At 48.8% G+C, this 26,615-nt stretch overlaps 1 protein-coding gene across 2 annotated transcripts in view; it reads right to left on the bottom strand.

The window, feature by feature from the left end:
• The window catches only part of SH2B3 (SH2B adaptor protein 3), a 96,261-nt gene that overhangs the window by 59,789 nt on the left and 9,857 nt on the right, over positions 1 to 26,615 (bottom strand). For both annotated transcript variants that reach the window (XM_065417865.1, XM_065417864.1), the window contains exon 2: positions 20,784 to 21,572. In XM_065417865.1, the coding sequence (XP_065273937.1) occupies positions 20,784 to 21,545 (762 nt within the window). In that variant the 5' untranslated portion in view covers positions 21,546 to 21,572. The remainder of the gene's footprint in view (positions 1 to 20,783; positions 21,573 to 26,615) is intronic.

The raw sequence follows: 26,615 nt of genomic DNA, 5'->3' as shown, positions 1-26,615 counted from the left end.
GTTAAACAATAATAGAATACCATTTATGTAAATATTTTTGGATGTTTTCTACATTTTCAAATACACTGATTTCAATTACAACACAGAATACAAAGTGTACAGTGCTCACTTTATATTTATTTTTGATTACAAATATTTGCACTGTAAAAAACAAAATCGTATTTTTCAATTCACCTCATACAAGTACTGTAGTGCAATCTCTTTATTATGAATGAAAGTTGAAGTTACAAATGTAGAGTTATGTACAAAAAATAACTGCATTCAAAAAATAAAAAAATTTAAAGCTTTAAAGCCTACAAGTCCAATCAGTCCTACTTCTTGTTCAGCCAATCACTCGGACAAACAAGTCTGTTTACATTTGCAGGAGATAATGCTTCTTGTTTATATTTGCGTGCCAGATGTGCTAAAGATTCATATGTCCCTTCATGCTTAAACCACCATTCCAGAGGACATGCATCCATGCTGATAACAGATTCTGCTCGATAACAATTCAAAGCAGTGCGGACCGACGCATGTTCATTTTCATCATCTGAGTCAGATCCCACCAGCAGAAGGTTGATTTTCTTTTTTGGTAGTTTGAGTTCTGTAGTTTCCATATCAAAGTGTTGCTCTATTAAGACTTCTGAAAGCATGCTCCACACCTCATCCCCTCTCAGATTTTGGAAGGCACTTCAGATTCTTAAATCTTGGGTCGAGTGCTGTAGCTATCTTTAGAAATTTCACATTGGTATCTTCTTTGCATTTTGTCAGATTTGCAGTGAAAGGAACAATGGCCGAAGAGACTCTGGCTACAACAGTGCCATGCGAACGCCTGTTCTCACTTTCAGGTGGCGTTGTAATTAAGAAGCGGGCAGCATTATCTCTGGTAAATAGATTCATAGATTCTAGGACTGGAAGGGACCTCGAGAGGTCATCGAGTCCAGTCCCCTGCCTGCATGGCAGGACCAAATACTGTCTAGATGTAAATGTAAACAAACTTGTTTCTCTTAGCGATTGGCTGAACAAGAAGTAGGACTGAGTGGACTTGTAGGCTCTGAAGTTTTGCATTGTTTCGTTTTTGAGTGCAGTTATGTAACAAAAAACCCTACATTTGTAAGTTGCACTTTCATGATAAAGAGATTGCACTACAGTACTTGTATGAGGTGAATTGAAAAATACTATTTCTTTTATCATTTTTACAGTGCAAATATTTGTAATCAGAAATATAAAGTGAGCACTGTTCACTTTGTATTCTGCGTTGTAATTTAAATCGATATTTGAAAATGTAGAAAAACATCCACAAATATTTAATACATTTCAATTGGTATTCTATTGTTTAACAGTGTGATTAATCATGATTAAATGTTTTTGAGTTAATCGCGTGAGTTAACTGCAATTGACAGCCCTAATTATATCTAAAATTATTTCATCTCTCACTAAAATGCAGCCACTTCTGGGGTGACTCACAGCCACTGTTTAACTACGTGCACAGCAACTTCAGATAAGAGCTGCACCCGATTGAAACCACAGGAGGAATTTAGGTTGACAGGATGCAATTACCCACACTGAAGCCGGGGCAGGACGTCAACCTGTTACGACACTTGCGTTAAACTAGGGTTAACACCTCGACTGCTGTGAGATGCACCATGGATCTGTGAAAGAGGTTCAGTGACATGACAAGGTTGCACCGCAAGCGAGTGGCACAGCTGGGAATGGGAACCCAGGAGTCCTGATGCTCAGTCTCCCAGTGTAGCCAATAAACCTGCTCCATTCCATAAATAAATACATACAGATTTGTATAAGGGAGGGAGGAAGGGAGAGCAAAGAACCTCAGTGTGAAGTCTCCTCCCTCCCCCCTGAAATGGGATAAGGGAAGAAATGTTTAACACCAGATGTTTAAATTACTGCGGCTATTAAACTCGCACAGTTTGGCTTAAAGAAGGAGACATGTTTTCAAGGGAGGGAGTGTGGGGCGGTGGGTCTGGCCAGATACAAGCACCTGCATAACCAGCCTCCCTCTCTCCCCTCTTCTAATCACCACTCATGTTTTCTTCTTGGATGTCTCTCATTGGACATGTGATTGTAATTCAGCACATGAGAATGTAGGAAACAGGGCGATAAGAGCCAGAGCTGGCAGCCTCCGACTCTGCAGACAAACCCAGTGCTGATACAGCCTGCAGGAAATAAAGATAGAGCCACAGAGGAGATTGTTACTGCAGCCTAAGATCTAGCGGGTGACCGGCCAGCAGCACAAGCGGAAAAGTAACTCGGGTTTTACCAGATGAGAAACTGCTGAGCCAAGAACTAGGCAAAACACAGCGGGAGATAGAGGGAACGATGTTTGGAAACCCAAGCAGAAGGTTCAGGAGCGTCAGACAGATGCAAGAATGAGGTTTTCCCGATTCCCACTCAGCACGTTTTGGAAGCTCACACTGTTCTGTCAGAATTCTCCTGCCAATCAATCGTTTCCTTGGGTTGCACATTAAAGGGGAAGTTCGGGACAAAAGAAACTTTACTTCCCTAAAGAGATTATAGGCTAAGCGGTGTGCATTCTTCAGCAAATCCACTGTTACCCCGAGTACACCTCTGATACACAGCCACACAGCGCCCTGCAGAGAGGGAACTGCTCTCTTGATGTGCTTGTAACACAGCCAGTGAGCTTGAAGCAACAGCCCTGCAGCTATAGATACGGAGGCTGCCCCAAGCCAGCCTCCAGGGTTTATTTTCCCCTTTTCCAAAATTGGTGGGGTGGGAATCCTTTTCTAACTAAATCTATCAAAGAGACTTCCCCTCCCAGAAGCGTTTTCCTGAGACTACAACCAAACTCAAGGAGAATTATTTTATCTTTTTCCATCTTGTGTTTCATTAAAACTAGAAGAAGCTGATAAAGAAGGAACAAAAACTAAAGACACTGCTGAAATACAGGGGAAGCGGCTACCAGAGAGCAAAGGGTCGTTCTCCCAGCACATTTCACTGAGGAGTCAAAAGGCCCAAGGGAAAAGCCTGAAAACCTCCAGGCAGAGCCAGCAGGTGTGTCTGGTGGGAACGTGCCCTTGAGAATTGGTGATGTTTTGCTCACTTCAGGACACAGAGTAATTACGAAACTAGGGCAGAGACCTGAAGCAATGTTCTGCCTTCTCTTACACTGGTGCAAATCTGGAGTGAAGCCACGTCTACACAACGGGAGCTGCAGCCGCACCGCTACCACACTGCAGCCATGCTGCTGTAGTGCGGATGCTTCCTTTGACGACGGACAGAGTTTTTCCGTTGCCGTAGGTAATCCACCTCTCTGAACAGCAGTACCTACGTCAACAGAACTCTTCTGTCAACCTGGCCCCATCTAAACCCTCCATCCATCGTTTCTCTAATCATGCCCTCCAACGCCCTAATCTTGCAGAGAAGATTGTGATGTTTATTATGGGAGGGAGGGAGGATGGTGGTGGTTCAGGGGGTTATATTTCCCCCCCAATCTGCTCTTTAAAAGGGCCGGACTGAATTCATCCCATTGATTTTGGTGGTTACCCAAGGTTTTAACCACCTCTCTTATTGCTGTGAAAGGTTCTGTTGCTTTCCACTAAAGGTGCGTTCGTAGCAGTGAACAAGGGCACCTGCCTTTTACGTCCATCAGAAGAGATGAATCGTCGGATTCCTGTGGGTGCCAGCGAAACGCATTGAACGTTTCCAAATTCTTTATTTTCCAGCAAAAAGAGCTGTGGTAAGAGCAGGACATTTCCTTGCTATGTCCGGCCCAGCTCACTTTCTGCTGGCAGCGGATTTGGTGCAAAGTTAAGTAGAAAAAGGGGCTGGTTATCAGCGTTCTCCATTTATGCCAGGGTCTTGCCAGATGAGGCTGGGACCAGGGTCGGCGCAACCCATTAGGCGCTACAATTTGGGGGGGCGGCGACCGCGGCGGTATTTCAGCGGCGGGACCTTCCGCCGCCTCTGTGAGGGGTGGCATTTTGGGGCGGGACCTTCCGCCGCCCAAAGCTGGCGGCGCTCCTGGCTGGGAGCGGCAGGCCACGTGGATTACTAGTTGGATGTACAGGAGCTGCTTTCTTGCGCGAATGGTGCCTGGGGGGTGGTAGATCATTGTGCTCAGAGAGACATTCAGTGTTTGCCTCCGTTCAGTTCGTGGAGGCCAGATCAGAGAAACCACAGATGGCAGCATCAACAGAGAGACCACAGTGAATGAGCCTTGGAAACTGAGCTGCCGGTTCATCCGTCCCTCCAGGACAGGCCTGAAGTGCAGTCCGTTGTCAGGAGAAGGGGCGGGCAGGTTGTATTGTTGCCGGCCGTACCATACATGCTTTGTGCTGGGACGGTCATCACACTTCCCCCTTCTACTAGCTTCCAAGCATTCTTAGAAGCCTCTCAAGAGCCATTTTGAGTGAAATAGGTTTGAAAACTGGAGGCTAATATTTGCTTTTGTGTATTAGTGGGTGAAGGGGGCCCCTGGGACCAGGATGGGCTCTGCAGCGATATGCTGAACGTGGGCAGCTTCAGACCTGGAAAGCGACGTACCATGCCTCCTCGTTGTGTAATATTTTTTTGTTCTGGTTCAGGATGTGGTTGGTTCAAGGCTGAGTGCTTATTTCAGAGGTAAATATTTATGAGCTTCTGTAGAGACCGCGTAGGATGCAAAGGAGGCCTCATGTCTGCACCTGATCGCAGACCCCAGGCCCAGCCCTGCCAGCGTTGAGGTGCTCTGCACCTCATGGGGCTGGCTCCATAGTTGGGAGCACAGTACCTCCAAACTCAAGTGTTCAGGATTCTGGCTTTAAGAAAAGTCATGGGATTGGCTTAAAAATCCTGCTGTTTGGGGCAAGGGTGTCTTCATTTTTATTCTGTTTCTATACCCCTAGCACAATGCCCACCACTGCAGCTCCAAGGCACTAATACAATACAAGTAATAAATAAAATAATAATCATGAATATTCAGGGGGGAAAAGTGGGTTCTTTTTTTATTGCCTTCTGGCTTTAGGGTCACATTTTCAAGCTTGTCTCTGCAGCCGTGAGAGGTAGAGACTTACTCTTCTTTAAAGATAAATCAATCAATCCTCTTTCGAAATCTCCTGACTCTGGGAGCTGGGACTTTAAGGAAAAACCAACTAGCAGGAGACTTGCGATAACATCCCAAGAGTTGGCAAGTACAAAGCCTCTGTAAGCAAAACCAAATGAGGGAGCATAGGGCTGGCCCTGGGGAGAGGATTACAAATCCTGCATGTCATGTGGTTTAATTTCCCTACTAGAAAGTCACAGGGCCCTATTCTGTGGAGTGCACCCTGAGTTAGTGGGAGCTGAGGGCACCGATTCTCAGGTCATCAGTCTGACCTCCCACAGAATACAGGCCAGAATTTCCCCCAAATAACTCCCAAGTGACCTAGAACGGATCTTTTAGGCAAACACCCAATCTCGATTTCAAATTGCCAGCGATGGAGAATCCACCACCACGACCCTTGGTACAATTCGGACACGTTTCTGCCGAGTTTCAAACTGGCAACTTTTCCCGTGTGAGGTGACCGCAGTAATCACTACACTATATAAACCAGTTATGCGGAGCTGGACTAAGTGACAGCCCAAGGGACAGGGTGAGCGATGCATGTCTGCAGGTAACTGAAGGGTGTGGAGACCAAGGATGGAAAGGAATTGTTCAGCATGATACAAACAGAACCAGTTTGCTGGGGGTCAGGGAAAGCTTCCTGACAAACACCATCACCTAGCTCTCATATATGGCAAGATGCATTAGGCAGAGAAATCGCCCATGGGAAATTGAGGAAACTCCCTCACTGGAGACAGTTAAACTCAGTCTAGACAAAACATTAGGAAATTAACTAGAGGGAACAACCCAGCAGGGGCAGTGAAATGAGCTAGAAAACGTCAAGTTTCCTCCACCTCCAGGCTTCTAGGACTGGGTCACTCGGAGCCATGGGAACATAGAGCAGTGAACTGTTCTCAGCTGCTGTGCTGGAAGCTGAACATGGTGAAGCTGTCTCTACCCAGGCAGGTTGGGGATTTTTTTCCTGTGACCTTCCCTTCATAAGCCAATCAAACACAAGCTAAGTTCATCCCAGCAACACAGTTTCCAAAATAAGAAACTCCGTTCTTCAGCGATTACCGCTGGGGCTGTGGTTACACTGCTAAAAGTGTTTTTTCCGTGCATGACCAAGGATGGAAAAAGTTGTGGTTAATAAATGACAAATAACCTTTTGTCACATCTTCCTCCCACTCACCCCCCCCATCACTTCCCCCCCCCCAGCTTGCTCACCAAAATGAAAAAAGTCACCGCTGAAATCTCAAAAAGCCCCAAACACCCAGCCCCGTTTGCCTTCGAAGAATGACGATCGAAAGAGAGAGCTGAAAGTGAAGCGCTGAGGGGCCTGCCAAGGAGGCAGCCGCGGCGATCGGCAGCAAAAGCCACTGTGGGCAGGTTTATACAGCCCCACTCCATACCAATGGGTTTGTACTGGATTGTATCACTCCTGGAGAAAGCACCCGGGCCAGAAGCGCAGTACAGCGCGTCTGTTCCCTATTAGTATCTTGAGCCTGTAACTCCTCCCTCCGTAAGGGCTGGATCCAGCCGAAGCCTTTGTAATGCCAAGGGGCTAGTTCTGCTCTCACTTACATCCACTGAGCCCCATTTGGGGGCCAAAATCCCTCTCTGAACTCCCACATCTCACCTCCCGTTGCCCTAACATTTGGGAAGATTCTTTCCCCCCCCGGCAGCACCCACACACAGGTCAAGGGTTCAGGCAGGAATCCCAGGTGGAGACTCAGGAAATCAGGCTAGAGCAGCAGTTCTCAAACTTTTGTACTGGTGACCCCTTTCAGACAGCAAGCCTCTGAGTGCAACCCCCCCGCCCTTATAAATTAAAAACACTTTTTTACATATTTAACACCATTATAAATGCTGGAAGCAAAGCGGGGTTTGGGGTGGAGGCTGACAGCTCGCGACCCCCCGTGTAATAAACTTGCGACCCTCTGAAGGGTCCCGACCCCCAGTTTGAGACCCCCGGGGCTAGAGGGTTGTATTGGTCCCTTGTGGCCGTAAGATCAGTGACCCAGCTCCCACCTGTGCGGGATTTGCTCTCTCCTAGGATTTGAAAATCCTTATTTAACTTTTTATTGTGACAAAAAAAATGTCTATGTGAAAATCTGTCAGTACAAGCAGCCAGTCCAAATCCAAGAGCTACCCAGGGTCCTGCGTTTCTCCAAAGGCACAGCACAGAAGCTGGCTTGACAGGCTGCCAAACTGCCGGGTTTTTTGCTTTTTATGATTCCAGCTGTTTAAACTCCTTAAACAGGCAATTAAGATTGGATTGAAAAATTAAAGATTTTCTAAAAGCATCTAGGGAGAGATTTGCAAAAGCACCTTGAGGAGCACTGATGCCCCTTGGTTTTCAATCCAAACCTCTCCCCTAAGTACTGCACTCGCTCGTTCCTCTCTGGCCTGTGCAGAGCCCATGTAAAATGGTGCTAATTCCAACGGGGAGTCTCTCACACCTGTTTGGCATGGGGGAAGGGAGCATACAGTGGGGAACTAGGCGCCAAGCTGTCAAAGCCGGTCCTCAAGCAGCTGAGATGCCCACAGACTTCAAGAGGAGTGGGAGCAGGCTCAAAGCATGCCAGCGAGTGCATTAGCCATTTTATTTACACCAGGCGGGATCCTCCAGGCATGTGGTTTGGGGGGGGGGGGGGGGGTTATTAGCTTGAATGACAGCCTCCCTCTGGTTCTGGCATCTGTACACGTTAAAGCGACAGGCCTGAAGTGCCTTGGTGATACACAATCACACCCACTTGCCCAACGGTGAGCACAAGATGCAGTTTTTCAAACAGCAAAGCGATAGTTGGCACCCAGAGCGGTGCTGGCGGAGATTCTGTTGCTTAACTTTGGATCTGCCCTGCGGCTGGTTAGGGCCCCATCCCGTAGGGTTACAGCCACGCACACGGGGTCTGAGCTCCTGCAGCTACCACGGACGTCAGCTGGTGGAGGTGCGAGTGCTCAGAGCCCCTGAACGTCCGGTCCGATCCTGCAAGGAGCTGCGCGTTGGAGAGGTGGCAAGTGCCCTCATGCCCTCAGCAGCACTGGTGGGGTGTCAAACCTCGCCACTGAAGTTGAAGGCAAGCACTGAGGTCTAAGTCCTACCAGCCCCTTCAAAGAACACTTCCCAAATCTGCAGAAATTAGGGCTTCACTTCAGATTTTGCTTTCTTCAGTCCCCGCTTCAGTTTTAACCAAACACCCCCCAGCTCCCCCAAGGGTCTGTGTTCCCGCTGGGGCAGGAGCAGCTCACGAAGCAGACCTCCAGTGGGCCCTTCCTGCCTATGAATGAAAGAAAGACCTTTTTCCATTCACAAAGACACCAGGGTGGGGATTTCCAGCGTATACATAAAGCTGAGCTTGCGGTTAAGTCCACATCAGCTTGTTTTTTAAGTAACCACCACAACATCTGAAATAATCAGACTGGTAACTGCACAGTGAGACGCGATTCAGCTGGATTGACATGACAAGTCAAAGCAGAAGGTAGACGTGCTCAGATGCCAGCGACAACACACAGCCCTGTTTCTGACAGAGGGATATATTGCCAAGACTGTCCATGCCAAAGCTGTACCTGGAAAAATGTGCCCTGCTGACATTCTATGCAGGACCAGTAACACACAGAGGAAAAACAGATTGTAAGCGAACATTTCTAATCAAGGTGATAACTCATCACATTGCTCCCTCTTGAATGCCCGCCACACTGGCCCCTCCCCGTGCTAATGACTAAGCATCCTCTTTCTCCTTCCAAGCCACTGGCAGGAAAAGGGCAGACTCCTGGCTAACGCACAGGACAAGTCAGGCCAGCCAAGTACCGTTTCACAGCCTCCCTGGGTGAGGGGTCTTTTGCCTCTCTGTGTTGCGGTTTCCCCCTCTGTGAAACGGGGGTAACAACCAGGCGGTTGCGAGGCGTCTCATGGCTGTGAGCTGCTCTCAGGTGCTGGGTGGAAGGGGCTCCGATACGACCGTGACTAATGTGGGATGAGAACATACACAGCAAAGAATCTATGGTTAACCAACTTCTTTTGCAAAGCTGATATCCACGTCTCTGCACGAACCCGGTCTCTGCACCTCCTCGCACCTGGCCCGATGCCCTGGGCGTTGTAGATCTGGAGTCAGACCATAAGGGTGTGGATGGGAGCGAACCTCCTTGCCCAAGTGGACAAACTTGCACTAGCAATAGCTGCGTGGACCTTGCAGCCCTGGGAGAGTCGGGCTAGGCACCCAAGCTCAGACTCAGGGGGTCGGGGTGGGCCCAAGCCATCATGTCCACACTGCTATTTTTAGCACACTAGCTCACGTCTGCCCACCCAGACTAGGAGACTCGCTTCCAGCTGCAGTGCAAACAGACCCTACGTTTCCAGAACACGGAGCCTGGCTTCCCCCGTGCTCTCTGAAGTGCCGTCAGACCTAAGGCGCTATATAGAGGGGTAACACTAACACATCCCGTTCTAACTTCATGGGATGCACTCACTGACCTGCATCACCCTCCGCCAACTCCACTAGCTCTCAGCTGGAGTTCCCCTACTGCAGGAGACAGGCCTTTGCAGGCCAGGCCGCCTGTATTTTGTGCCAGCCATGAATCCCCCAACCATACCAACTGCAAAGAAGTTCCTACAATCTGTTACCAGTTAAGATTTGTGTATTACTGACAAAGCGCCAAATGGTGTCCCTGCTACCCCATCCCCCATGCAAAGCCCGAGTGAATGAGACAGACATTATCCACTGTTTAAATGGCCTGCTTCCCCCCATCCCCTTTGTTACAACCACAGCGGCCGCTGAAGATACTATCTGCTTCACCCTGGGGAGGTTCAAAGCCCCTGCATAAAGCCTGTTTGCTTCATCTACTTCTGGTACTCATAGGCCCCCTCTAATTAGGTTAGCACCCAAGTGCCTTTAATATAGAGACCCTCAATACCGAGAAGTAGGGCCGGAGCTGAAGTGCACAAAGACATCAGCGCTTTGCCGAAGTCACAGCAGGGAACTGAACCCAGGTATCCAGAGTCCCAGACCAGCATGATAACCACTAGGCCATCCTTCCTCCAGATGGCTGAAGTCTATGCGCGTAACAGGGTAGGAAAGCTGCTGGCTCAGTCAGCTAGAAGTTTGAGAAACATACTTCGGCAGATAGCCAAGGAAGCTGAAAATAGCCTTGCTCAGAACACAACTGAGATAAGATTTAGCCTCACCCCACCTTAAGCAGAAGGCCTGGCTCGGGCAGCACGGCTTGCGCACTGGAAGGAATCGGTTTGGCTCATCTCAGAGCATGATCATTACAAATGCCATAACGAAACCTGCGGAAATGAAAACCCCATTTCCCCCTCCCCAACACACGTGGACATTTCCATTAGAAATCCCAATTTTCATGGGGTTTAGGACTTGGCTGCAAAAATTTACTCAGAGCTGGAAACTGGCAAACACACGTGTCAGCCTCCGAGAAAGCGTTGCTACAGCTATTCATTTCTGCACGCCCTTTGGGCATCTTTAAGGCCCCTGAGTCCCTCTGATGCCATGTGGTGACTCCAGGACAACACACGGGAGTGATGTCAATGCAAGTGAAGCAAAACGTGCATTTACAACAATGAAACAATCATGATTTGGGGAAAATCAACCACAAAAACAACATCTATTTATATCTATAAAAACCAAAAGCAAGGGAATCAGCAGCCTGAATCAGGTAGGCAGGTAAACAAGGAATTATAAACATCTACTGAAACTACAGCATTAAGACGAACGACCCAGGACAAGATTTGGAAAGGTGCCTAAATCTCTTTGAAAATCCGGCCTCCAGTGATTGAAAAGTTATCTGTTTAGGGGCTGATCCTGCAGGTGTCTTGGAAGGGGCTGACCCCCAATGACTTTGATGTTTAACTCCTTACAGGATCGAGCCTTGATATCATCTTTGATCAAATAATCTTAAAAACACGTTATAAGCAATAGTTTGTTATTAATCAGTTCTTCTTAACCCCAGTGAGCTCTGGAGAAAACGGAGGTTCAAGGAGGTTAAGTGACTTGCCCAGGGGAAGTCTACGCAGTGAGTCAGAAGCAGGGCTGGGAAACGAATTCAAGTGAACTGCTCTGTAGTTTTCCAAACACTTCCCTGGAACATTACGCTCACAGAACCTACGTCATTATCCTCACTTGAGGGAGTGATCCTGGATCAGCAGACAGCGCGTTCCCAGCCCAGAACATCTCCCTAGCCAACATTACCAGCAAGAGAGGGTAGAACAAGTCAAACCTCACATTCATTCATGTTTATTTTATTTTTGCCCATGTTCATGTCCCTGGAGGCCGGCCATAAGAGCTGCATTCCCAGCAATGCTCAGAAGAGCACCCTAGCTCTCGGTTAAAGTTCTCCGATTGATAAATTTCTCATATAAAGCTGATTGGTACCTTGGGTCCCACCCATGCTAAAAAACACAAGAGCTCTTGTCAATGCAAGTAAGGCTCTTTCTGTGAACCCACTGAATGCTGGCATCCCTAGAGGAAAACTGTATTTCCACGGATCCCATGCTGCAATCAGCTTCGGAGGGGCTCTCACCAGCTCCCTGATTAAGTTCTGCAGAGCTGGCCTCAGAGAGCATTTTGGAGGCTGTTCTAAACCTCACTAGCTGGTAATGATCCCCAAGGGACAAGCCATCACCTGGGGTTTGCTGGAGCAGAGCAGGCTCCAGCCATGCTCCAACACCCCCCTTCCCACCTCCTATGCCGGGGATTGTACAGAAGCAGGGGTGAAGGAGCCAGCTATGCTGACTCTACATCCACTGGGAACTCCCCATGCCAGTGGGAACCCCACTCTGCACTCTCTATGCATCTCCTAAGTGGAGTAAGCCACAGAATTGGGCCCAATGTGTTTCCCAACAGGAGAGTAGCTAATTAAATATCTGCATTTTAATGTTCTCTTTTGAGTGATGCAAGGCCAGGGTTTACACCAGCCATGCTGATATGAATCTGGAGTAACCCTCCAGTGATTTCAGTACGTGAGATCAGGATTCAGCCTGCAGCGTTTTCACAGCTTTACAAGAAAAGAGGGATCAACATTTGCATTTGCAGCTTTGCCTCTGCACAGAAAAATGTGTTTAAGGAGTACGTATTCGCAAACCTCCGAACAGGTGTGTGTCTCTAACCACAACCAGCTGGGCCAAATGGCACAGAACTCTGACCTTCTTTGGGTGTGCTCGCTATTTCAAACTCAAACCAGAAAAACACCAAACCCTAAAGAGCCACCCAAATCCTGCGTGAGCAGAGCAGGGCAGTGTTTAAAGGAGAAGGCTCACAGCAAATACAGACCCATTGATCTATTTATAGCTCACGAGGGAAAAAAACCATGCAGCTGGCAACTCAGACTGAGTTTAAATCCAATTCCTATCTCGTGGTCTTCTATTAAGTCTAGGTTTGTATACACAAGCTGAATGGATTCCTAGTCTGTGTCCCTGGAAGCTTTCGAGACATGAAATATTGTTTAGATAATTATTTTTAATCCTCTTTAAATCCCACGTTCCAATACCTGTGTGTGGGGGGGGTGGGGGGGGGGGGGGGACACGACACGACAAACACCTACCTACACATGAAATAAGGCTGGCTGCACGTTTCAAGGGTTCAATCCTCCCCTATTAAACCACATGGAAGTTTTGCATTTGACGTATATGGGCCCAGCATCCAGCTCTCTGTGCCTACAGGCTCCCACCTAGGAAGGCAGCCCGTGAGATGTCAGAGCATTTGAGAGGCTGGCTGATCAGACCTTGGCACTGCATCCTGGCTTTCACTGCGTGGCGGGCCAAGTGCTGCAGCCACCCTGCGGCCAGATGCAATGCCAGCCCCAGCCATCCAACCCACCCCAGGAGGAAACGAGATCGGAGCTCTTCAAAGCAACCCTAGTCTATTTGATGCTGTGCACAGCGGGCTTTACAGGATTAGGCCTCTTTCGAGTTTACTGGGGGAGAAGGTGGGGAAGGGAAAAAGGTTTCTCCAGAGGACAAAGATCTGAAAAAGAATAATCCTAGAGATCAGCCTGGCATCTCTCCGAGGAGAGCAGCTCTCTAGCAAACAGCTTGGTCTGCCAAAGTTCAGCTGGAATGCTCTAGTCCGCCAAGGCTAGCCTACCAGAGCCCTCTGACTGACTGACTGACTGACACACACACACACACACACCATTTGCACAGCTTCAACTCCTGGAGGCATGAGATTAGGTGAGAATCTCAGCTTTCAATTAAAAAACAAAACAAAACAAAAAAAACACACTAAGTTTCTAGTCCTTGGGTGGGAGAGAAAAGCTTGAAAACAAGACCCAAGTGTGACCCCCAGGGGCTTGGGAACCCAAGGCAAATGACCAAGAACCCAAAGGTGCATCTGTTTGTTTTACATCTCATGATTTTTGAGAGCCGGAGGTTGATCATACTGGGATGTTGATAAGAGAAGAATCACGAGGGCCAAACCTGAACTCCTCCCTCAGTCAAAACTGCCACTGAAACAACTATCAACAAAAGGCGTAAAACCTGAGTCGCTCCACAGAACTCTGAGAATCCGCATACATAACAGAATCCCACCCACTTAGCAGGTGTTTGGCCTGAGAAAAGAATCAGGATTGGGCCCATAATTTGAAAAAGACGCCTTTCTCTGTTACGAATGACAACTTCAGTTACTTTAACAGGGCAAACATGCAAAAGCTAATTTACTTTCCTCCATTTTTCCTGTTTGTTTTCTTTTTGCATTTCATTCAGCCTGGCTGAGAAACTAGACTGATCAGTTTCACTTTCTGTTTACAATCAGTTTCATTTTCTGGTATTAATAAACTAAGACCAGATAACTGCATTTAGGTTTCTGAGGCTGCCACCTGAAGTTTAAGTTTTAAAGATGTTTTCCATTGTTTTAACCCCATTAAGTATTTCAATTCATATCCAATTGTTAACCACCATCTTTTTCTTACTTAAAACAATAAAAAACAAAAACCCAACTTAAATTTGAAGCCAAAATTATTTGTGTTTGGACCACATTCTGATTCTCCACATGGAAAGCAATTCAACTGAAGTCACTGGGAATTACTCCAGATTTATACTGATGTAAATCATATCAGAGCGTTCCCCTTAATTTAGGCATGAAGGGCCAAATTTAGGATCCCATCCCTGAAAACATTTATGTACAAGTCATTTTACTCATGTCATCCCCACTGAACTAAATAGGGCTACTCTGCCGAGTAAAGTTACTCATGTGTGTAAGTGCTTGCAGGACTGATCCTTTAGTAGTGATGTAAACAGAAGAATAAATGCCACATTGGGCACAAAGAGGTTAGAAATGGGTGTGATAACTGGTAGCTTGCACTGATTTAGCATTCAGTGAATGTAACATGCACGGAGAGATCATGGCCAGAAGGTGTACACAGGTTTGGGTATATGTGCCAGGCCCCTTGCTACTTAGAAATGTTCATAGAATATCAGGGTTGGAAGGGACCTCAGGAGGTCATCTAGTCCAACCCCCAACTCAAAGCAGGACCAATCCCCAGACAGATTTTTACCGCAATTTCGTAAATGGCCTCCTCAAGGATTGAACTCACAGCCCTGGGTTTAGCAGGCCAATGCTCAAACCACTGAGCTATCTCTCCCCTTATACCAGTTTCCTGACTAATCTGTACCTAGCATGCCTGATTTTCCTCTCTTTTACCTTAGTGTAACTCTACTGACTTCTTCAGGGTTACTCCTGATTTACACTAGTTTAGCGTAATAGGATCAGACTCAGGCCTGATGTGTAACACCAGCATCTGTGCCATCACCACTGACTTTAGCTCTAAATATAGAAGAAGAAAAAACCCTAACAAATAATACTCCAGAAATGTAAATAAACTGGTTAAATTCCCAATTTTCTGTACACACTTGAATATTATTATTATTAACTATTTGTTTTACTGTAGCCCCTAGGAGCCCTCCTCATGGACCAGGACCCAGAGAGACAAGGGTCTGCAAACAGGAGCTCAAAGGAGAAGCAGGCATTATTCTGTTGAGGATACCCCCACTCGTTTGTGTTGATTGTTTTATCCACCTCCACGGGCGTTTGCAGTTTGTGGCTTTTCCTTGGCAATTATTTCCTTCAATACAAAGGCATCAAGTACAAAACCAAAAATGGCATTTAAGATTAAACTGGATCAGGGATTGCTAAGGCAGGAAAAATGCACGTGGTTACTACAGTTGCTTTCAGACTGCGAGCCACTTTGCTTTGAAAAGACAAAGACTATTTGGAAACACAATAGGTTAATTAGAGCCACTGGCCACAGGTAGGACTGAAAAGTATAAACGGATAGAAAGAAGCATGAGAAAAAAGTATCTGGGTGCCCTGTCTGGACTAATTTCACATTCCCCTTGAACGTGGTGGTATTCTTCAGTTCTGATTCCAAACAATTGTGCAGCGTTGCCATGTGCAGCTAAACATCTGCCGTGAGCCACCCCAGAGGTGGCTGCACTTCAGTGGGTGGGTGAAGCGATTCCTGTGTTTGTAAAACCAGAAAGACTCGGGTCAGCTTTGGGATCAGGGCCGGCTCCAGGCACCAGCTTAACAAGCAGGTGCTTGGGGCGGTCAAGGGAGGGGGCGGCACCTGCGGCAATTCGGGGGTGGCAGGTCCCTCACTCCCTCTAGGAGCGAAGGACCTGCCGCTTTTTTCCCCAATTGCCGCCACCGATCGCGATTGCGGCTTTTTTTTTTTTTTTTTTTGCTTGGGGCGGCAGAAATGCTGGAGCCGGCCCTGTTTGGGATGAAAGACCCTGTTGAAATGATTGTCCTCAATCCCACCCAAGAATGCAGCTGACTTCAGTTGCTCTTTAACAAAACAGGGAAGGCCACTCTCTTGGCTGCAACCAAGTTGCGCTCACTTGCCCTAGCAATGAATTTACCCCAGAGACCTCTAAAAACTGACCAGAGATATACAGCCTGGTATCCCAGAGCTCATTTGCCTTGCCCAACTGCTTCCCGGACACGTCACTGCAGCTGTACAGTTTAGCAGATGGATCCTGCTTCGCCAACTAGCACAAGTTGATGGTTGTGTAGCGCCGACAGCAAACACAAACCAAGTATTGAGAGCTCGCAATTTGCCTGCCCCAGATCTGATTTTTGAGCTTATCACCACATCCTCGTGCCAGGTCACGTGCTGCTCCGCAAGTTGGCTGCAATGACTAAAAGCGAAGAGGGAGAACTCCCCTTTGGGGGAAATTGTGAAATCCCCCTTTCTCTTCAGACACAGACGCTGGTCGCAAAGACGCCGGCGTGGACTTGGGTGGAGCGTCTTCCCCTCTCTGCACCACTGAGAGTGAGCAGAAAAAGGAGGGAACTGGAGGCGATGTCTGTTTGCTTCTTCTTTCCATCTGACTCTTCCGGGAGCCGGAATTCAGTGCTGCTGCCCAGTTAAAATAACTAAGCATGCTGCAGGTCAGAAGGCCCTATTCGTGTGGCTTACACGAGCGGAGTTCCCGCTCCTCCCAGCTCCACTGAGGGTCGCTGTCGCTGCTGCATTTCCCCAAGCCCAGAGTTTCCTTCTGAGTCTGGCCCCTCAGGTGAACCTGGATTGGCGTGAGATGTTCTCCACAGAGCTCAGCTGTAACGACACTTCATGAAGTGTTTTGGCAGAGCACTGCGCGTAGGGGTCTCAGTGCCAGCCTGCTGCTCTGGGAACACTGCTTAATATGAGGCCTGCTCTGATTGCTGGGAAGAGGGGGCGTCACTAAAATTAGTCTCCAAATCAAATCTTATTGGGCCAGATTCTGCTTCTGTTGCAGTCAGTGGTCAAATTCGTTTCTGGGGTAATGCCGCTGTAGTGCATGGAGTTACGCCCACGGTGAATTTGGCCCAATGGCAGTGCCATTATTGACTTGATGGGAGCAGGACCGAGCTCTGTCTGAGGACAGCATCTGTATGAGGACGATCTCCGGATAAGGAGTGGAGCTAGACAGCCCCTACAGAAGACATTTCAGTTTCTTTGTGAGCGGGCGCATGTGCAGAAAGACTCAATGGAAACTGCAAGGAGATGTAAATCTGGTGCAAATTTTACCCGTTACTGAAACTGATTTCATGGGGAACTGTGAAAAGCGAAACCAATACGTGTAACCCAGACGCCACCACAAACATGTAAGGGTGCAAACTGCTCTCTTTTCATTTGTGGTCTATGTGGTACTACGAGTAGACCTGAAACACTGCTCATTTCCACATGGACTGGCTGAAACGGACAGCGGGCAGTTCCAGGGACATGAGGAGGGTGCTCATTTCAAGTGACCAGCAGCCATTTATAAAAGCAACACAGAAGGCAAACTGGAAAGCCTTTTTTAACTGAGCTTTTGTCTTTTTTTTTTTTATTGCACTTCTCAGTGATACAAAGAGGTAGCCTGATTTTTAATTTGTAAAGGGTTTTTTGGGAGGTGGAGGGGTGGAGTTTGCCTGCTATTTAATTTAGACTTGAAATTCCTGATATTTCTACTCTTCTCTGGTTTTCCTGGAGGACTTCGTGGATCTGTACAGATGCACTGTGAGCTAGAGAACCATTTGGAGACAAGATTCTGGAACCTTTAGCCAAGACTCCCCTTTTCCAGAATGTTAATTAGTCTTTGAAGTTAAATGGGAGATTAGCCGCCCCCCTCCCTCCCCCAAAAACCCCACCACAGAACTTAGTCTTAAACAGTCTGACTAAAAATCCCCCCGCATCCCCCCCCCCAAAAAATTACTCAACTTTCCACTAGTTCTCTAATCATAGACTCTTCCAGAGTAGACCAGATCTGACGTTCTAATGCAGGGGTAGGCAACCTATGGCAGAGAAGGGGCTCTCAAGGAATCAGAGACAGAGAGAGGTTTTACTTTCTCTGACATAGTTAGCGGTGGTTAGTCAACCTATGTATCATAACAGCCCTGCTGGGGAATAAAGGAGCCCACGTGGGTACAGAGATACAGGGTTGTATCAAGCGTCTCTACTAAGCTAAACACAAAGACTCCAGGGGGCTTGCTCCCGCAGTTCTGGCCCAGGCAGAAAGCCCACTGACCCAGGAGAGTTGCACAGGGGTCAACAAAGGCTGAATTTGGCCCATTCCTGTCGGACTCCTGCAAGAAAAGCTCCCCGTCACTTCAGGAGGTGACCTGCCTGCGTGGGAACGGCCGATTCAGGTCCTTGATACAGAGCAGTCTGTGCCCTTCCACCGAGGAAGCAGCATAGGTTCTCCCAGTCACCACAGGGCACCTCTCGCTCGACTGCCCAGCCAGGACCGGACTGCGCTCTTAGGTGCTCCAAGTCTGGCTGTGCTGATTCAGGGTGGGCACGTCCCAGGACGGGCTGGGCCTTGTGAACATGTAACCTCGCAGCTGGGCTTGAAAGGGAGCATAATTCTCTCCCTCCACAGAGCAGGGCAGGGGCCTACGTGCGAACGCTCGTGCAGCCCCTTTGTTACAGAGGAGCACTCCTACCTCCTGGCCAAAGCGGGGCCCACACCCTATAGCACCATATACCCAACAAGAACAGGCCCAGTCTAGCAGACAGGGGGGAGGGGGGGAGAGAAGGGGGGCCAGGAGGAAAGAATCCACACTCGGTTATTACAGTGATAAGGACCACATAAGAACCCAGGCAGGTGGACTCTCAGGGCCCAATTCACCAATCGCATCAGTCAGTCACTTCTTGAAGTTAATGGGGTCTCCCCTGGATAAGAGCAGAATCAGCCCTTGGGTTCTGTTCCTGGCTCTGCCACCGATTCCCTGCATAATCTTGGGCACATCACCTAACCCCTCCATGCCTCAGTCCCATTGGAAAAGCAGGGCTCATAACGCTCACCCAGCTTTGGAGGCTCTGAATGAGATGCAAAGGACGTCTAGTAACAGAGCCGAGAATTTCCTGCTAGCTCTTTCTTCCCACTCCCTGCCTTTTCCCCAGGGTGCTAGCGCTCTAGTGCCTCATCAGAACAGAATCCCAGAAAGCTCAGACACCTGACAGCTTAGATCTCAAACCATTCTGAGCACCAGTCGTTCACAAATCACAGGGCACGAGAAGCAGGTTTCACAACAAAGCTAATCTTGCCAGACATCAGGCCCTAAGGCCTGAAGCAGAAGTGAAAGGGAAACTCTCCGACTGGAATCCACCTGACTCTCACCTAGTCATCAAAGCTGCAAAGGGTAGTTCTGAATAGGTAGGGCACAAAGTCTAAGTGTGGTAAAGTTTCACCTTCAGAGCAGAGCCAAGGGCCCAATCCAGCTCCCATGGATGTCACTGGAGGCAGGATCAGACCCAGGACAGGAGACCCTTTATTATTCTGAGGCTCAATCAAGATTTAAACATTAATGCTGTACTCCTCCGGTAAGAAAATCAATCAACTGAAGTGTAGCCTTCACCTCTTGTAATCAAGTAATAAAACAGTCACGCACAAGGCTCCTTTGCTTATTTCCAAAGTCCCTTTCTGCCATAGCTGGAAACTAATTTCAACTCCATATTTTTGCACAGAGGTTGACAACTCCTCCCCACATCTGAATCCACTGGCAGTTCAGTCCCCACTCAGAGAATGCTCATAATGGGAAAGTGATGAATATCTCTGCCCAAGGGAAATATGCCAAGGAATTCCTGGAATGAACACCCAATTCACTCTCTCAGAGCCAATCACTAGAAACTTTTATAACTTGAAGCTGATTCACATTTTTTTTTTTTTTAAATAAAACCACTATGCAAGTAACAACGGCCAGGCAGATTTAGGCCATTTGGAGAGCCCATCCTGAACTTGTAGAGGAAAAGAAACATCAGAGAAACGTAGAGGTCCCTTCTAGCCCAGGAGGTCACCTAGTCCAGTGTTTCTATACCTTTTTGATACCAGGGATTGGTTTGCTGCCTTCCCAAACAATGTCAGGGAGATCTCACGGACCAGTGGTTGAGAAACATGGATTTAGTCCAATCCTACCACAGGTAAACCTAGACCACCCCGACAAGATCCCCCAACCTCCCTAGGTCACCCGTTCCTTGCCTCCATTGTGGGATTCTTTCAGTAACAGCTGCGTAAGGGAGGAGCCGCAGCTTTCTGTGCAGGGGAATTCCACCCTACACTTTACGGGGATATAGGCACCAAGAAGCAAAGGCCACTTCCTCAAATCAGACCTAATCTGGCTCCTCCAGTGGGGCAAAAGTGGAGCCATGGCTCACAAAGGAGCCCTGGAGTTCTAAAAGAAAGGCTAGGGACATGTCAGGCCATGCAAATCCAGCCCAATCCGAGCAGCCAGGGACCAGTGGCTCTCAACCTTTCCTGACTACTGTACCCCTTTCAGGAGTCGGATTTGTATTGCGTACTCCCAAGTTTCACCTCACTTAAAAAACGACTTGCTTACAAAATCAGACAACAATACAGAAGTGTCACAGCACACGATTACTGAAAAATTGCTGACTTTCTTATTTTTACCATATAATTATAAAATAAATTAATTGGAATATAAATATGGTACTTACATTTCAGTGTGTAGTACATAGAGCCATATAAACTAGCCACTGTCTGTATAAAATGTTAGTTTGTACTGACTTTGCTAGAGCTTTTTATGGAGCCTGTTGTAAAACTAGGCACATATCTAGATGAGTTGATGTACCCGCTGGAAGACCTCTACCTACCGCCAGAGGTACGCGTATCCCTGGTTGAGAACCACTGCTCTAGCTCTCCCCAGCCCTGGGCCGCACTTCCTTGTTAAAGCGGAACAGTGCATTGAACCGTACAGTAATGCATGAGGCAATGAAGAGACGTGGCCAGCAGCAAACAGGGGAGGGATTTGAGAGACCTCAGGCCGCTTACCTTGGGGGGAGCAAACAGCTCCAAGACATATTCTTCATTGTCTGACGTCCCTGCCTTCCGTAGAACCAATCGGCACCGCTGCCAGCGTGTCCCACTGTCCATGGTGGTTTCATCTACCATGCCGTATTTTAAGAGACCCTCCTTGCACACCTCGTGAGCCTGATCTCGGGACAGGGTCCACGGCAGGATCTTTTTGGCCAGCCCAGGCTTGAGAGCAGGCTCTGGCATCTCCCCCTCTCCTGGGATGGCCTCGGAGGATCTCCGGCGCAAGAACTTGCGCCAGCTCCTCCGCAGCTGGGTGAGGGAGAAGTGTCTCCTGGCGGCCAGAGGGGAGGCTGCCCCCATCAGCTCCTCGGAGCTCCATGACTTGGGCAGGCCCCGGGGGTTAGGGTCAGCAGCTCTGTCGGCCTCAGAGTGGGCAGTCAGCTCCGCCTCCACCTTGGCCGCGACCGGCCCCGAAGAGGCGTCCGCGTGCCTCTTGCTGGTCTCCCTATAGTCCCGAACCCTGCTGAAGGGCAGGACCCTGAACTGGTTCATGGCTAAGCCTTCCTTCACCTCGTTGCAGAAGTACTGCTGGAAGAGGGCTGTGAACTGCACCGAGAAGTTCTCAGCTGCCAGGAGGTCATGGTGGGGGTTCTCGGTGGCAAACAGCAGGTACTTCTTGGCGAGCTCCTTGGCCGTGGTGATGGCGTGCAGCTCGCAGAACTCATTCCAGCCCTGGGAACGCCCGGGAGTGCTTGCTGGGATAGTCTGGCCATTCATTGCAGTGACTGGAGCGATTCAGGTGCGCTGCAAAGACAAAGGAAGAAAGGCTGCATGAGGGGTTTTCTCCGGGCCGGTGGGGGGCTCTGTCTGCTTGACAGGCCAGCAGAGGGCAGTTCAAAGATGCAAATGCCAGGCCTGGAGAGCCCAGACCTTGTCAACACAGGGACTTCAGGCACCAGTGGAGTGCACCAGATCAAGCCCCCAGTGCAGCCACACCTGGCCCCCGTGCACTACAGTTTGCACCAGTGCAAGTCACAAGGGTTTGCGCTGGAGCAGCTGTATGTCAGAGCATTGGAGTCCCTGGAAGAACAGGTTCAACGATCAAGTACCATGCAGGTCACTGGCGGGGGGGTGCTCTGGGATGACACGTTATAAAAGCCAAGGTCCCACCCACTCTCTACACATATTACAGATCCTATGACACTTCCCCTCTCGTGACTGCTGTGTGATGTGCTGCCTCCCACCCCAGAAGTGGCTGCATTTCAGTGAGGCTGTCCAACATGTACACAGGGCCAAATCCTGAAGTCCTCATTCAGGACCCAATTCTGATCTCACTCGCAATAGTTCTCTGCTGACTGAACCGCACGGATATCAGTCCAATCACTCCACGTTTACACCTGTGAGAGAGCTGGGGTCTTTCCAGTCCTTATTCAGACAAACTCATTAATTCAGGGTGGGATTTCCCCAAGTACTTCGCTGCACACAAGCAATGGGAATCAGTTTAAAAAAGGACTTGAATCGGCTCTGACTCTCCCTGAGATGAGCAATGCCAAGCAGGCTGTTTGTCCAGTTTTATACTGGAGAGTCCTCGAACTATGGCTTTGTCCCCTGTCCGGTACCGGGACAAAACAGGACATGGTTTTGTCCCGTATCAAGAATGGGTGGCCCCATTAGGAGAGTACACCCCTCTGCAAGGTCACGCTGGCAGGGGAGGTCCCGTGCCATTCGTTCCCGGAAGCACAGGAACGTCCGGTATTCCAGGGATGCAGCAGTGGCCACCCTAGATAAAAAGGGGAGAGACCAGAACCAGGCCCTACACCATCAAGTAACAATAGGCCACGATTTTCTGCTACAGGCAGCAAGTCAATTCGAGCCCACGTTATGTACTGTTTAAGCACACGGTTGGGACTGAATTGAGAACCACACCTCCAGGTCCACTGGAAGATTTAATGGAAGTTTTCCTGCTCAGACAAAACAAGTGAAGATTTATCAGTATGTGCAGCAATGTGCCTTGGGGGATTGGGGAGGGGGGGGGGGAAATCAACCTTGAAAATATAAGTGGATAAAAGTTCCAGAGTGGCACATAGCGCTTGCCACTTCCACAGCAGCTTACTCCAAGGTGACACAGGGAAGCGTTGGGAAGTATTGTACCCTTGCTGGTCTCAGGACATTAGAGAGACAAGGCGGGTGAGGTGATGCCTTTTACTGGACCAAATTCTGGTGGTGGGAGAGAAGCTTTCGAGCTATTCAGGGCTGGGAAAGATGCTCAGAGTGTCACAGCTAAATACAAGGTGGGAATAGATTGTTTAGTAATATGGGACCATTCAAGGCCCATCAACACCCCTGCAGTCATAGGACAGAGAAGGGAGGGGACCTAGTGGCAAGAGATTGCTGTAATAAGCCATTACTCATATCTTTATGACTGTTGTAATAAGCCATATAGTGTCTTTATGACACTGGATTTATGGCTTATTACAAGAATCCCTAACTCACTACTCTCCCCGCCCACCCCCCGGTTGACTAGCCACCTCACCTTGAATGGTCCCTTACGCTAAACCAGGAGTCTGAAACTCAAATGACCAGGAGGGCCACATGAGGACTAGTTCATTGGCCCGAGGGCCGCATCGCTGACACACACACCCTCGCTGCCCCCGCCCCTTCCCTGCCCCCATTTCAACCCCTTCCCCGAAGTCCCCACCCCAATTCCGCCCCCTCCCTGCCCCCAGAGGGTGCAGGAGGGGTGTGGCGGGGGCTCAGGGCAGGGAGTTGGCAGGCCGCAGGAAATAGCCCCGCGGGCCGCGTGTTTGAGACCCCTGCGCTAAACCATCTTTTCCACCTTGCATTTAGCTGTGACACTCTGAGTACTTTTCCAAGCCCCAAAGAAGAGCTCTGTGTCGCTCGAAAGCTTGTCTCTTCCACCACCAGCTGGTGCAATGAAAGGCGTTATCTCACCCACCTTGTCTCTCAAAGGAAAGCTTTGTTTTTTAAACACCAGGAGCAAGGCACCCATCAGCTCGAGGTTAGTAAAGGGACCGGGAATCAGGATTCCTGGGTTTGATTCTTGGCTCTGCCATAATTGTGTGTGGCCTTGGGTGGGTTCCTTAGCCACACTGTGCCTCAGTTTCCCCATCTGTAAGATGGGGCAAAAATTACGAGTCCCAAGGGAGTGCTGCGAAGCTAAATTAGTCAGTGTTTTACAAGCATGTTGAGCATTCCAGGGGTCCTTGTTCACACAGCTGCTTTCAATTCCTTTCTGTGCATCTCTCCCTTCCACTGCCCGCCCTTCACTGCCCTAAGCATGCACAGTTTCATTTTACCCATGTGTAACAGCCTGGCAGGGTTTCACTTTAGTTTAAGATGTTAGTTCTCAAGAGGATGAGCCAATAAAGCCAGGGGTGGGGAGGATCAGTAACTTTCTGCAAAAGTCCAGGTAAAGAACTAACACTTGGCTTGCTGTTTGGCAGGCTCACAGGGGAGTGTAAAAGGGAAGTAATTACACTGACACCACAACTAAACCCACTTGCACCAGCCCCTCCCTTCCCCCCCCCCCCCCCAAATAAGAGCAAGCTTCTTACGCTGCATCACTCTCCATGGACAGACACGTTTTCCTGCAGGTACAGCTGCCAACGCCAAGCTTCCCACAGACATGCCTGTTATCTGAAACTCTCTGCTCATCTAAGCATATTACCTAGAAAGATGCACCTCTGCCAGCTCAGCTCCGTGAGAGACGGATTCACTGGTGCACCCGTTCTAGACGGCATGCTCATAACCCAGCCGTAGGAATCGGATTTACAGAGGATTCTTGACACGCAGAACTGAGCTTAACCACCCAACACTTAACCCCTGTGGTTTTCCTGGTGCGTCGTGTTTGTTTAAATAACCACTTTAATGCTTGCAAACCTAATTCTCACACGCACAGGCCTGAATGCCACAAGTGGATGGGAAGTGATGCAGAAAGGAGTTTTCGCCTCGCAGTCTCAGCTGGGATTTACCCTATGGACTTTATAGGCAGGCAGCCTTTACATAGGAAGGCTTCAACAACAGACGGGATTGTTTCGGAGCTTTGGGTATTTGGACCGACTCCAAAATAAACAACAGGGTTTGCAGTTATTGTTTTGCAAAGTCAAATCTGGGTGGCTTGAACGTGTGTCAATATTTGAACCAGAACAGCAGCATCGCGGCATTTCCCCTGCCCGTGCAGCAACCAGCATCCTCATTCCCCTAAAGCAGCAACAGCAACCACTCTCCCTCTAGGTAAGTGTCAGGGTGGTTAAACACTAGAATAAATTGCCTAGGGAGGTTGTGGAATCTCCATCTCTGGACTCTCGAGGTTCCTTCCAGTCCTAGAATCTATGAATCCTTCCGTTACCTGGACCAGAGACAATTCCCACCTCCGGAGGAGGCAGTGCTGGTTGAGGCAAAGCTGGCAGCTGCTTGCACTGCCTGATCCCAGATTGCTTCCTTGGGAGACAAGACCAGCCCTTATTGCCTGAACGAACAGGTCTGCTAGAAGCAACACTAAGTCCAGCTCAGTTGCCCCCGCCGTGCATTAGCCCACAAGCCCGATGACAGCCATCTGCGCCCAGCTACGCTGTATGAACCAGGGGTCTCGTCGTAGTAACGCGGAACAGTGGTGTTGGGGACGGTTTCATTTCTTCCCAGCATCAGTGTGGCTGCAACTTTGTGAACTCAACAGAAAGAAAGCCCTCCACAAGCCATCCGTTAGCCACACTCCGAAGGGAACTTCTGCATGCTCCTAAACCAGTCAGTCAATCTCACCTTCATTAGCTTCCCGCTAAACCCACAGGACCCCTTCATCTCCAAAGAGCTCCCTCTTTAGAGCCGATGACTGAAGGAATCCACAATAATAAAAAGACATCAGCTGGCTGGCTCAAACCGCAAGGGTCACCAGAAAAGGGACCATGGGGGGAGGGGGGGAGAGAAAGGCTCCTTCTTTGCCATGCTCCCAGGGTTGACTCTCCTCTCACCTACATACATGTCAAACAAGAATAATTCCACTGACATCGACAGTCACAGCTCTGTAAAAATGGCTAAAGGCAGACCAGAATCAGGCCCACCATGTGTCTCCAGAGTCATAGAATCCAACCTTAGTGACAAAGTGTGTGTTTTTTACCTCTTGTTGGCCCTGCACAACCCAGGTAGCAATGGAAGAGTGAGCTGGATTTTGTTTTGGCACATGCATCACATGGTTTGTTAACTCAGACCCAGATTTTGCCTCTCTCTCATACTGATTCCAACGAGACTACTCATGGACTACGGTGCTACTCTGCATGAGAAAGAGCAGCATCATTGGGCCCTCAATTCCAGTTGCTGGGTCCAATTTTGCCTTCAACCACACATGGGCAACCTCACGGAGGACAGCAGAATTTCACGGCTGTAACTAAGGACAGATGTTGGCTCTGATAACCTCTATTACAAGTAATTAAGAGTGAGCCTGAAAGAACCCAGCTTGACTTTCAGATCCCACAGGGAGATTACAGGGCTGGCAATTAGAAAAGCCACCCTTACACTAAGCAGATTTGCTCTGGAGACTTCGGAAGACAAAGGACACAATGCCTTGTGACTCTGACAATGCTGTCCTTCCAATGGCTTCCCAGAGCCTACCTACCCTTTAAGTACTGTCTCACTTACCTGCAGAACGCCACAGATGTGTGAAGATTAGAGGACTAATTCCCTAGCCTCTACTCCTGGGTACAGACTGTACGATTTGACCTTGAATTTACAGACACAAACACTCCACACTAGATTTGTAACTACCCGCTAACTTGTCCTTAACCACCACATTCTCCAGCTTGGCTCTGCGGAGCCTGCTTATTCCTGTACCTT

Source organism: Emys orbicularis, chromosome 16, assembly GCF_028017835.1.
Source record: "Emys orbicularis isolate rEmyOrb1 chromosome 16, rEmyOrb1.hap1, whole genome shotgun sequence".
Taxonomy (NCBI): Eukaryota; Metazoa; Chordata; order Testudines; family Emydidae; genus Emys; species Emys orbicularis.
Note: the sequence above shows the minus strand (reverse complement) of the source record. Positions and strands in the feature narration are given on the sequence as shown.